Source organism: Aquarana catesbeiana, linkage group LG03 (assembly GCF_042186555.1).
Source record: "Aquarana catesbeiana isolate 2022-GZ linkage group LG03, ASM4218655v1, whole genome shotgun sequence".
Classification (NCBI taxonomy): Eukaryota; Metazoa; Chordata; class Amphibia; order Anura; family Ranidae; genus Aquarana; species Aquarana catesbeiana.
This window is the reverse complement of record NC_133326.1, coordinates 306,644,229-306,658,272: the sequence shown is the minus strand read 5'-3', so window position 1 is coordinate 306,658,272 and position 14,044 is coordinate 306,644,229. Positions and strand designations below refer to the sequence as shown.

Below are 14,044 nucleotides of genomic sequence, written 5' to 3'. Positions count from 1 at the left end.
ACGTGAAAAAGGAATTTAATAAGACTCACGGCAATTCACTAAAATTAGAAGAAAAGTGGTTTAACCTTAAACTGCGTAGAGGGTTCATTACTGTAAGAGCGGTAAGGATGTGGAATTCTCTTCCACAGGCAGTGGTTTCAGCGGAGAGCATCGATAATTTCAAAAAACTATTAGATAAGCACCTGAATGACCACAACATACTGAGATATACAATGTAATACTGACAAAAAATCATACACATAGGTTGGACTTGATGGACTTGTGTCCTTTTTTCAACCTCACCTACTATGTAACTATGTAAAAATAAGGCACACAAATTAAACAGAAAATAATGGACAACAATGCCAGCATATTAAATCAAGCCATAATTATCATCATATTGAAATAAAAGTATACAAAGCCCCGAAACAAAGTCCTGAAACAGAACCAGCCAAAGGCTCAAACATAACAAACTTAAGATATTCTGTTCAAACAAAAGCAATGGTAATAGCAGGTATTTAAAGACAAGTGTCATTCAGGTCAGACAAAGATGGCCTGACACCCAACAAGTATTGATAGCTGTAATAAAGAAGAAAAAAGAGGAAACAAAAGAGAAGACACAAGAATCAAAAAAATAATTTAAAAAAAAAAAAAAAAAAACAAGAAGGAGATGGAGGGAAGGGGGGAAGAATGTAACAGCAAGACACCCATGGGAGGACATCGGAGTTGGCGATGTCTCACAGTGGCATAGAGACAAATTAGTTAAAATTGGAGGAATATTAAAAGTAAGACCAAGCCGTCAATGTGCAGTTATAAAATTCAGATTTGTCCTCATCCCAGGTGTTCATATGGTCTACATGATTAATATTGTTCATTTCACAGGCTCATTCAGCCATCAAAGGAACTGCCATACATCGCCAGTGTCTAGCTATCACAGAGCATGCAGCAGTATTAAAATGTTTGCTAAGATTACGTTTGATTTGTCTGTAGGATCCCAGCAGCATAGACAGCACAGTAATCAAAAGTTTGTTCGGTAGTTTGGTTCTGGTAAGTGTATCAAGTAATTGGAGTGTTTTGGAGTGTTTTTTCTCCAAAACAGGAGAAGTTTTAGACAGGTGCCCCAAATGTGTGACATGGTACCAGGAGCCTGCAAACAGCTCTAACATGTATCAGGAACAGAGGAGTCAATTTTGTGTAAAATTGTAGGGCAGCAATACCATCTAAATAGGATACTATAATTGCTTTCTTGCGCATGGGAGGAAATTTACATTTTGTAAGAGACTGCCAGTATTTTGGCCCAGTCCATATCCTCCACAGACACTTGTAGCTCTTGTTCCCATTTTGACTGAAAATTAGGTGGGTCAGGATAAGACTCTCTCCACAAGGTAGGGTAGATTTAAGATAGGGATCGGTCAGGTCTAGAAGACTGTGAAAGTAAAGATTCAAACTCTGTGCCAGATCTCATCAGGGATTCTATGAAAGATAGTTTGCCCAAGTAATGTTGCAGCTCTGTATACTCCAGCCATGCACTAGAGGGGTTATGACAAGTGGGTAATTATTTAGAAAGGGAGATAAGGGTTCTACCACTAAGATTATGATTTAACATGGGATTATCCCTCTGTTGTCAAGCAAGGAACTTAGTGCAGAGGACTGTTGGGGGAAAGGAGACATTACCAAACATCGGGGTTATAGGGCTTGGCCTAAAGGACAGTAGGCCTCTATTCAAACATGCATCCCACACCTGTAGAGTTGCATGAACCGTGAGAGGTAAGATGTTTGCCTATTTTTTTAAATAAAAAGGACTGTTTGCTTTAACCAGTACGGCTGACTGGTTCCCATATTACAACAATATATATACTGTATATATAGGTACATATATATCTATCTATATATATCTATATATAGATATATATACATATAAAACTGCGAGTTTGGCATTTTGCAAATTACCATCACTACCTTAAAATAAACATGCTCTCCATATTAGGCATATATAGGCATTCACTGCACCAAGAAGTGCATATCTCACTACCTCCTTTTTTAATTTATAATGTTTTTCATTGTCACAAGTTGGAGTTCATTCCCACAAATGGGAAGACTGGCAACCAGGAATAGTAATTGCAACTGTGGCTAGGCAGAGGTCTTGGCCATGGAGGTGACATAAAGAACTTCAAACAGTCTTGGGCATGCCTGCCCATTTAGCAATGGTGAGAGAGAGCCTTTAGATGGGCTGTGACTGGTTCTGGTGCTGGAAGAAGGATACTCGGGATGCAGACCACACTGTGGAAGACCTGAAAGTTTTGGTTGTTAAAGGGAACTTAAAAACTACTCAGGAAAATAAAACTTTTGAATTAAGAATTATAATAATATTTGACACAAAAGTTAATGGACTAAATGTGGACCTTAGTTTCCTAAATCACTATTCAACATTTTTACAAGTACTCTAAAACATTTGTATGACTAGTCTCACCTCTGTGACTTCCCCCCTCCCCCATTCCTCATTCCATAACTTTCTCCTTGCCTTATCTAACTAGCTATACTAGCTTAATAACCATTGCTGTGTACGTTTGTGTTTTTTTTCCCTTCTTTCTTTTCTCAGAGATTTTTATATCTTCAAAAAAAATCAATATTTAGAAGGCCTTCTATACAACTGAGAGCTCCTTTCAGTATTGTTATTTTAACTGTCTGTTAAAGGACTAAAAGATCCTGTCACAGACCCTACAAAACTGATTTGTGTATACATTTTTGTTTAAATCGCCACCAAAACAAATTTAGTTCAATATCAAAATCAAAATGATCTAATAATTTAGAAACTAATGTGCCACACACTGATGATGTCACTGGGGTGAAACATGGAGTCACCATCATTAAGCCCTTTGTTTGATGAAACACATTAGAGAAAGGAGAGGAGGTTTGGGACTTTAAATGAGGTGCGTAGCCACCAGTGGGTATACTGCATTAGAACATAATCTATGTTAGTATACAAAAATTGGATAGGATTAAGAACAAGTATTTTAGTCAGTGGCCTCATCGACAGGTAGTGTAGGTATATATCATAGTTAAAACAATACATAAAGTATACTGTACATCAATAGTACAATTGAACTATGACATGCTAACAAGGGCTATGGGATCAAGAGCTGAAAGCATAAAATATCACAATGATAATACAATGTTGATCCTTAAAGGCAGACATTATTGTAAAATGTATGGTAAAAACAAAGAAATTGCATCCTATATTGCTTGACGCATTTCATGGAATTTTCTCCACTTCTTCAGGAGCAGGTGAAAACCTTCTCAGACAACCCTTGGTCCTCAGCATCACATAATAACATTTTGAGCTGATTTGTAAGTAACAATTTGTGAATGGCATTACTTTTACTTCCTACACTTTTATAGTCAATTTTCCTACTATATTATTGTTTATATGATCTGTGTAGATGCAGGATGCAATTTCTTTGTTTTTACCATACATTTTACAATAATGTCTGCCTTTATGGATCAACATTGTATTATCATTGTGATGTTTAAACTATCAGCTCTTGATTCCATAGCCCTTGTTAGCATGTCATAGTTCAATTTTACTATTGATGTACAGTATACGTTATGTATTGTTTTAACTGTGATATATACCTACACTACCTGTTATTGAGGCCATCAAATCAAATACTTGTTCTTAATCCTATTCAATTTTTGTATACTAATATAGACTGTGTTCTAATGCATTATGCCCATTGGTGGCTATGCACCTCAATTAAAGTCCCAAACCTCCTCTTCTTTCTATATTAATAGGGATGGAGGCACATTACATATATGTGCCTCATTTAAAGTTCCAAACCTTCCTTTTTTGCCACTGAAACACATTGGAGCTGGAGGTGGACAGGGCAACACTGTATGTTGTCAACCCTCTATTTATTAAAGCTAGGATATCACTGGTGATGGCATCAGTGTGTGGCCTGTTTATTTGTACTTGACAATCAGCACAGCTGAGTAGTGATGTGCTGTTGAGTGTGATCGAGGGTGTTGATAGACCCCAGAATAATTCATCTTTTTTGTGCCCCTTTCAAATAAATCATTGTCAATGCTAAAATCATTAGTGAAATCCCTATCCATAAATGTGTTTTTTTAATGTTGGTTTGCAATGGGTTCGTTTTTTTTTGTTTACTTAAAGTATATTTGATAGTAGGGTTTCTATAGTGTGAGTGAATGGCACATCCATTTACAGCACCACACCCCTTGAATGAATATTCAAGCAAAATAATGAAGTTAATGGGATTTTTGAAGGGTGCTGAGATTAATATGCTTATACATGAAACATCACAGATTAATAATTCCAACATTTATTGATTTGCAATGTTAAAAGACCTTCATATTACAATATATACACATTTGTTACATGGTCGTTGGTATATTCATTTGTGTGTCGGTATGACAGTATGAACTCCCAGCATGTTTCGCCCACTGGGGGTTTGTCAGAGGATTTGATAGCCGCTAGTGACTTGAAAGCCTTCACACTTATCAATAACGGCTTATCCACTCAGTGTCAAAAAGTGGAGTTCTGTACGACCACAAGAGGCACAACGAGGCCAAAAATATTTAATGTCCTGAATAGTGATGTGGGGGCACCTAATCCCTTAACAGGGAGCAAAAGCCTTGCACAGACTAGGAAGCTGTCTGTATACTGTGTAGGTCCCCATGTGGCTGCAGCCTTGGCTGAAGTAGTTTAGAGTATGGAAGCGTTAAACCCTGTGCAAAATTATTTTTTCTATCTATGACTGACTGGGTACATTTCCCTACACTTTCTGTCTTGGAGACTCAACAGGAAGTGAGAAGAAATATACCCAACATTCAAGGAAATCCAATCTTTGTGGTCACTGATACATTTGTACCCATTGATAGATTTCCCCTCACCTCTTGTTGCCATGATAACTATATAATTTAGTAACCTTCTGATTGCAAAGAACTAGTATTTTCAACATGAAAAGACAGTAATGACAACCTCCATACTTCCATACTACAGGTTCCTTTTAATGTTGAGTGCTTCTGCATCCTCACAGTAAAAAAAAGACACACCCATTGCTCACACCCCATAATGTAGTGACAAAAGAAAGTGACCAGTCGCATAAATAAATATCAATGGCATGCTTCCATCCCGCGTTCATATATAAAAGAAAAAGAAAGGGGCAAGTGGGACTTTAAATGAAGCATGTCAATTGAAAGTATAATAATAATGAATACATGTGAGTAGGTAAAATGATTGGATTTAATTTATAGTCAAGTCCATGATTTTGATGCATACAGTACCAATAAAGTAGTATAGATACAGACATAGTCGCATGAATTGATATATAAGCATATTAGCAGTAACAATCATTGAAGACTCAGTAGTGTAAAACAAATCAATGGACATACATATATGCAATTCATAACAGAAATACATGAATTAAAATCGCCAATCAAAATCACAAAATCGCATGAAATGAGAAAACTCGATAAAAAATTGATAAATGTCAGGGATATGATTTAGGCTTGATAGGGCATCCTTAGTTGGCGAACCCGACGCGTTTCTTGGCTTCTTGCCAGTCATCAGGGGTGGGATGCATAATTTAACTGAGAAAAACAAAGGAATATCATAAATATTGATACATGTGGAACCTCCAGCCAATAGAGAAAATCGTATCAGAAATGTCCATTGTCTACTTTGAATAGAGAAGCTACTTACAAAATAGCCCAAAAGTCAAGGAGAGTCGCCAGCAATGGGATCTGTTAGGGTGTGAGATATAACCGTCTCAACCGGGGTTGAGGCAGGGCACCGACCATCCTCCCAAAGTGATTGGGATTGAATCACTTTGGGAGGATGGTCGGTGCCCTGCCTCAACCCCGGTTGAGACGGTTATATCTCACACCCTAACAGATCCCATTGCTGGCGACACTCCTTGACTTTTGGGCTATTTTGTAAGTAGCTTCTCTATTCAAAGTAGACAATGGACATTTCTGATACGATTTTCTCTATTGGCTGGAGGTTCCACATGTATCAATATTTATGATATTCCTTTGTTTTTCTCAGTTAAATTATGCATCCCACCCCTGATGACTGGCAAGAAGCCAAGAAACGCGTCGGGTTCGCAAACTAAGGATGCCCTATCAAGCCTAAATCATATCCCTGACATTTATCAATTTTTTATCGAGTTTTCTCATTTCATGCGATTTTGTGATTTTGATTGGCGATTTTAATTCATGTATTTCTGTTATGAATTGCATATATGTATGTCCATTGATTTGTTTTACACTACTGAGTCTTCAATGATTGTTACTGCTAATATGCTTATATATCAATTCATGCGACTATGTCTGTATCTATACTACTTTATTGGTACTGTATGCATCAAAATCATGGACTTGACTATAAATTAAATCCAATCATTTTACCTACTCACATGTATTCATTATTATTATACTTTCAATTGACATGCTTCATTTAAAGTCCCACTTGCCCCTTTCTTTTTCTTTTACCCATAATGTAGTGCTTGTTGTCTGACCACAGGAGCAAGCTACACAGGATTACCATGGGGAAGGCTGTAGGATATGACCATGCCTTATCTACCAGTGAGAAAGTCATTGGTTAAACAAATACTTTTTTTAGGGGCCCTGGATAGCCCTGAAGTAAGAGATATAAGATGTTTGAATTGCTTATGCTGTCACCTGTCATCAAATGTTAATTTACTTGTTCTAAAGGTGCAGTATAAAACCATGCTATATAAAGTATTTTCTAAAGTAAAGGCAAAATCTACTTAGTACCAGTGGAACTGTAAATAATTGTACATACATGGGATGATGTATGTATGCAATAATATTTCCATAGTATCTGTAGATGTCACTAGAGATGTCTGTTTTCAAAGAACAGCTATATTATGGACTATAATAATAATAATTAAAAAAAACCTTAATGCAAGGAAACACATGGACATGGATTATTTTCACTAGTCTAACTACATAATCCATTTTTTTTGTGGTAGAAATGACAACTCCTGTATACGGTGTGTTGCACTAATTGCAGCATTACAGTAAAAAGGCAAGGCTTACTAAGCTGGGGAGAAGATTTGCATTGTCTTACCTGACTCAATTATGAAAACAAATGTGTTCCGCTGAGGGAGGTAGCTCAACTGTAGCAACTTTTGGTTTATCACAGTAGGGGGTACAGGCAAACATAAAGAAATGACCAGTAGTACTATACGGTATACATGTATAAATGCCAGAGAGAGCTATTGGTAGTGTGGGTTGGACGATCTAACGCTTTCCTACATTAACTTTAATCTGTTATGTTATTGGCAACAATCAATCTTACTACCTAAAAACCCCAAAATAATCAGTCTCAGCTTTGCTTTTACTGAAGCAAAAATTTTTTTAATTATTGATACGGAGCCAGACAAAATTATGACTATTTGGAGGATGAACAGTCAAAATAATAAATAAACATTGCACAATAGAATACATTTCTTCTTAAATATCTTTGATTCATTGAATCATCTTATGTATGTATATATATATATGTATATATATATATTCAAAAGTATATATTATATTTCTGCATGTAAGTTGCTGTCAAAAAGGTCTAAAATCTATAGTATGCTTAATCAGTTGTTTAATTCTTTCAAAAACACAAAACTGCATTTTAATTTTCCATTTTTACAATATCGGGATGCTGACAAATTATAGATTTCTTTAAATAAATAAAATTATTTCATAGAGAACATCCTGCCTCAACCCTTCCTGCTGTACTTAAGAATGCACATATATTCTGTAAATTTTCTGTAACTGTTCAGTCTTGTTTGACCCCCTACTGTGTGACAGAAGCATAAAAACTATAACAGGCTTGGTATATGAAATCCTATATCATACAAATTCATTTTTTGTTCCATTTTCTGCTATTGTTAAATTCTGCTCACTCCAAGATAATGTTAGAAGGAGGTATTTGTGGGGAAAAGAGAAAAGAAATGTCTTTGTTGTGTGTTTGTATTTGCTTTTCCTGGGAATGTCCATCACAGCAATTTACTTCTCCTAGCACATTTTAAAAGAAAGCTGTATTTCATTTGGAATATAAGCTATTCTCCACAGCTGGTGGCAGTCCATCATCTTGATCTGACAGCATGTGAAATCTAATCCCCTGCTCATCTCCTGAAGACCTAAAAGCTTGGCCTTTTATGACTTATTTTAACTTTAGAAATCCCTAGTAATGTAATGTTTCCTAATATTTATGCAATGCAAATTGTGGAACTGAAAGCTTTAATTGATGTATTTACATTGTTTTTGACAGGAAAGACACAAGCATGATTAAAATCAAGAACACATGTCTTGTTCTGGCCATGGCACCTCCTGCTGGTGGAGGTAATGCAATAACTCCTCGCCTACTACACCATTTTAATGTTCTGTCAATCGATGCCTTTAGTGACAAAACCATAAAGGGTATCTTTCAACCAATTGTTGACTGGCATTTTGACTGTGGCTTTGACACATCACTGAAACGATACTCTAGGGTAAGACACTTACTTGTTTTTTTCCTGAGGGTAACGAATGAGCAATGTCTAATATTGAAAATACATGTAACAATGTAGTGTTTAATATATTTCTTTTGATGAAAGAATAAGGTCTTTTCAAAATGAATTGTACTAAATGTTTTATTTGATAAAGTATTGTTTTCTCATACAAGGAACTTTTTTGAAAATAGACAAGTCAATGTTGTATGTAAAAAAAAAAATCTGGTTTAAAATGATATAGCAAAATAGAGGAGGAAAAGTACAAAAAATTGTAATGCAAGCATAAGTCCAATACTAATGACGACTATCAGTATGCCAAAATTCATTGATAGGTTCTAATGGTAACAGTAATTGTATGCATAAAGGACTGTTAAAAGACTGTAGAATAATAAAATGAGAAGAAAGGAGGGCGATAAAAAGGATGGGGTGGAAGGTTACCAGTAAAAGGATACGGGGGACAGGACAGAAAAAAGAGGATATAGGGGCACACTTGCAATAAGGCAACATGGGAGCTATGGTGGGTTCAAAGGAGACCACTGATCGGGATATGGTCAGTCAAAATAAATTAATGTTTTCATTAGAAAAACCCTGACTGAAGATCCATAAAACGAACAATCTTTTGTGTGCCAAACAATCCTTGATTGATTGTTTATGAGATTATGTTGTGGCTGAGCAGTGCTATGACACCTACAGCTATATGGGGTGCAAATTCCCAATATATATAGGAAAACGCCCTATTTTCTGAACAAGACTATTGCTTTTATGGAGTCATCTTATGTAACCATGAATATGGATCCTAATAGATCATGTTGTAGATATGCTGTCTGTCCCTCTTTTTACATTTTATCATATTTGGCTATAATCTAACCTACCTGACAGAAAACAGGCCCAGAGGATATCCAACTTCCAGTTATAAAAATGTGGCTTACTAGTACTCTTTCACACTTATGTTAAAGGCCCTTTCACACTGATGCGCTTTTGATGCATTCCCATTGGCTTACAATGGAAGGTGTCTTTTTGGTATGTTTTTGAAAAACTGCACCAAAGATAAAGCATGCAGGACTTTTCAAAGTACAGTGCATCGGCAGTGTGAACAGTTACATAAGATTTAATAGGGAATTTTCTTCTTGCTCTTTTGTTGCCCTGGAAAAGTGCAGCAAAAAAAAAAAAAAAACCATCAGTGTTACATAACTATTATTACATGTTGAAAACACTTTTAACAACACTTTTATCATATAAGTAAATGTTTTACGTCTGATATTTGTTTGTCTTGCAATAGTAATTTAAAGGATAAATGTTAAAATTGGCTAAGGTAATTGATGGTGGTGTTTCTCCAAAATAACTCTTCAGCCAACATCAGTTGGCTGGATGTTATCTGTTCCCTAACACAGAAAATAACTTGGCCTATGTGCATTTTGGGTCAAACAAGACATTCATGTTGTGTAAGACAATTATGACAGATTTGGCAAAAAATATTTGAGGTAATAGCCTTACAACACTTGCAAAAAAGTGCGTGGACCGTAAAGGCCACTATACAGAAAACTATATATATATATACCATATTTTACCAGGACATTCCTTTCAAAGTGAAATTGAGAATATATGGGACAACACCTGTGTTCTGCTGCCTAGACTATATTGAAAAAGAAAATGAACACAAGAATTAGAAAAAATATGACTGCTTAAACTTTTACTGTCTGCAACTGACACATTCAGTGAGGAAGCACATGTTTTCTCGTGGATGTGTTTGCAAATGTTTTGAATCCTCAAACTTAGTTGACGTTTGAATTGTGCATAGTGGTGTGAATACAGGTTAAATTCTGTTTCACCCAAATCTGTTTGCTCTTCTCTGCTATAGTTCTATTTCATGTGTTGCATTTACAATATATTAAATTTAGTCTGGAAATATGAATGATAAAAGGTCCATAGGGCTGCATTATAATATTAGTCAATCAAATTTTATTTTATAATTATCTTTCCAAAGTCCCCTATCATTTCTCTTATGAAGCAACACATCAAAGGGTAAAGTTCATAGTGGACCAATAGGATAAGCCTGGCCTTATAATTAATAATAATGATTACTGATAAAACATTTCTTAAATTAAAAAACACACACTTAGTAGCCAGCACAACTTGTACAAATCTGCATTTGAAATAGTATACACTGTACCCACAACACAAAATTCTGAAACATGGATCATGAACATTTAAGGTATATTAAATATTTCAGCTCTATTGGTAGTGTTTTTTTTTATTCAGGGAAAGCATTATGTTGGAGCAGTGCTCTATTTTTTTAACTTATTTTGCAGTTGGTAAGTACATATAATGAAAAGGAGGCAAATTTAATCAAATATTTCAAGGCAGTTTGAAATATATAATTCATTATTTTTAGATAATTGAGTTAAGTAAATCATAATAACCTCTACATTCTAATGAATGCATCACCACATCTTTTTTCTCCTTGAAGAGCTCTCAATGGGAAATGTGTTTTAATCGTGGTATTCTAGCATTGGAGGTTAATACTCTTCTCAACAGTGTCCTTTTCTATCACTTGCCAGAGGACATTTAGTTATTGGCCATGTTCTTCAATTTAAATGTGCATTCAAAGAATAAGTCAGAAATATGAGGTAGTCATGGTTAGTCAGGATAAAAGGTATAACAATAATATTATTCCATGTTTTAATACAGGTAAATATCAAATATTGCTAATGAATAGTATTTATATTTCCAAGCTACCAACCTTTATCTGCTTTGCTGAAAAGAAAATCTTCTCACTCCCTGTCTGCTCTATCCATAGGGGTCTGTATAGAAATTGAACTAGAGAGGGTCAGTCTAAAGGCAAACACTACTTGCTGTGCTGTCGTACTGTCTCTTGGAAAATCTATAATGTTTTATGACACCAGTGTCACAGATTTTAAATAAACAGTAAAATAAGTATACATTTTCAATGTAGAAATGAAAAAATGTTATGTCTAAGATCATAAACATTATTATTATTATTGTTATTAAAATTATTTTATAGCTATGCACTCTCTTGCTTTCTAAAAAATAGAATGTAGCCACAGTGGTGTTTAGGCTTTCTTTGAGTGCAAACAGCAAATTGAGCTATAGATACCTGCAATACCTGGTATCACCCCCACAGATAAACATAAAACACATACAGTATATAAAAAGTATACCAAGTTTGAATATATCTCATGCCAGGAATGTATGGAAGTACACCAACATCCCTAAACTCACAATAATCCAAACCAACTTATCCCGAGTAGATTAATGTGTCCTCAAGTTGAAACTGGTTATATTGTCATGTGTTTACTATAAATGATGGTATTTTAACAGTTTGCATAGCACACATACCGTTTGGCACCTTAAAAGTCCCATATTCGGGAGTAATTGGTTTGGACTATTAAAAATTATACCAAATCATAAAGAAAGGATATTTAAACCAAAAGCATAGAGGCAGTTTGCTGACTGCATTCTGTGAACTTTGTCTGCATTGCTGTGCTTTTTTTTGCTACCTCTGTATGCAGTCCACTACGGCTGTATGTTACTTTATTTATAGACAGGATTCTTTTTTTTTAATCATTCTGTAGCCTCTGCACTCCTACCCCATTGGTTATTTTTCTAAATTAACTCCCATAGGCATCAAACCCAATAGGCATTAATAAAAAACAAAAGGAAAATACTGTATATAATTTAAAGTAATGATTGTAAAATATGTATTTTGATAATGCATTATATCTCACTGGGATGCTTTGGGCACATACTCAAGGGTGCAATATGGTAAATGGAACTCTGGTTGTAGAGAGAGGCCCATGAGATTGTTCTATGTTATAAAGCAAGTGTACAGGGTAAAATATTCATAAGTAATATAGGAGATGTGTAAGTATACAGTAGTTAGTCATCTTTCAATTTAGTAGAAGATAGTATTTCACTGCTCTCTTGTAAATGCAAGGGGGAGTGTAAATTTCCAGTGCATATTACTTTGTTTGCTGCTTTCTTTAACATATTCTCTAAATATTCTTTGTCATGAGCAGACAACTACGTAATATGTATTTGCCAACTATTGCCTGGCTTTGTTTTAGTTATTCTTAACTGTTCCATAAGATGGATATAACATATTATTTACATTCTAGTGCAGTCTTATACCTTTTTTAAAATACTTTTCTGAATCAAAAAATCTACACTCTTTTGATGTTCAGAATCAGTGTATCTGAAAATGTATAAGCTGCTGAATTCAGCATTAGGAGAAAAAGATGGAGCATTTTTTTTAAAGCTTAAGGAAAGTCAACACACTTTGATAAGTGCAGTAGTATACTTAAAAGAGAAGTTTAGGATTAAAAAAAACAAAAAAAACACTCACCTAGGTGGCTGCAGCATTGATCCAATACTGCATTTGTCCCCTGGCAGCTCTGTAGTGAGAACTAAGTGATCAAACACCACTGATTGTTCAGTCCTCCCTCTTTGCTATGAGCAGAGAGCCATAACCGTCAGTCAGTGGTTCTCTCCCCTCCAGCGCTCACTGAATTGATGGGCTGTGGAGGGGGCAGGAAGGGCTGGCTCAGGCTCTCAGTGGATCGCAGAGAGGCTGAGCCATGTGCTGATCCAGGCTTCTGGGCAGATACCGACCGTATGGTCGGGATCTTTTCAGAGCCTGGATTGGCTTTGTGACGGACCACAGGAGTGCAGAATAAACTGCACTTCTGTGATCTATAGAAGAATTATGGCCAAAATAACTTCTCTTTCAACATATTAAACACCTGCACAGTGACTGAAAAATATCAGCTGATGTGTATAACACCTACTGTGTTAGAATCAAATTCTGTTTTCAAATCACAGTGCTCCAAACTATATTCTTCTAAACTAAGTGTCCTTTACAGTGTAACATTAACGCGAAAGCCCATTAAATCAGTAGCATCCAGCAATAGTGCTACTTTCAATTTTCCTCTTCCTTGTGTAATAATCAATGCTACTTAAAGTGCTCTGTGCAAACTGTGCAAAAAAATTATATGCGCTCCCAATCATTAAGTACTTTTCCAATCACAAATTGCTTCCGTGCTCTACTCCACCTCGATGAGCACCACCACACTCGAAAACTTACCAGACATAATTGACCCCCCCGCGATGGAATAGGTCTATTTGTGATTTTCCCCCCAAGTGGTTAAACATCCAGAGTAACACCACTTCTTCCTCACAACACCATCAGGGATATCATAAAATCAGAGAAGAAAAAAGTCTCCAATGGTATAAAACCTTTTTTTAGTAAAATAACTAATTATACACACACACATACACACATCATGGGGGGGCGTGGCTTGGACGGGACCCGAGACGGCCGCTTGAGACTAGAGCTCCTGCACATTGTGGACTTAAAATACCTTTCTTAGGGATTTGCTGACACCTCCAAGCATGGGTAAACCCATTAGAAGCACCTCGGCACCCGCACTCTGAAAGACGCCAGAACACAGCTCAGTAAGAATATACCGGAGCTGTTCCGGAATCAACAATCAGGAAAACACGAGGCATCACAG

At 35.9% G+C, this 14,044-nt stretch overlaps 1 protein-coding gene across 1 annotated transcript in view; it reads left to right on the top strand.

Moving 5' to 3' along the window:
- Nucleotides 1-14,044, top strand: part of LOC141133958 (dynein axonemal heavy chain 3-like) — a 3,453,856-nt gene that overhangs the window by 2,160,658 nt on the left and 1,279,154 nt on the right. The window contains exon 44 of the mRNA XM_073623563.1: nucleotides 8,294-8,513. Within this exon, the coding sequence (XP_073479664.1) occupies nucleotides 8,294-8,513 (220 nt within the window). The remainder of the gene's footprint in view (nucleotides 1-8,293; nucleotides 8,514-14,044) is intronic.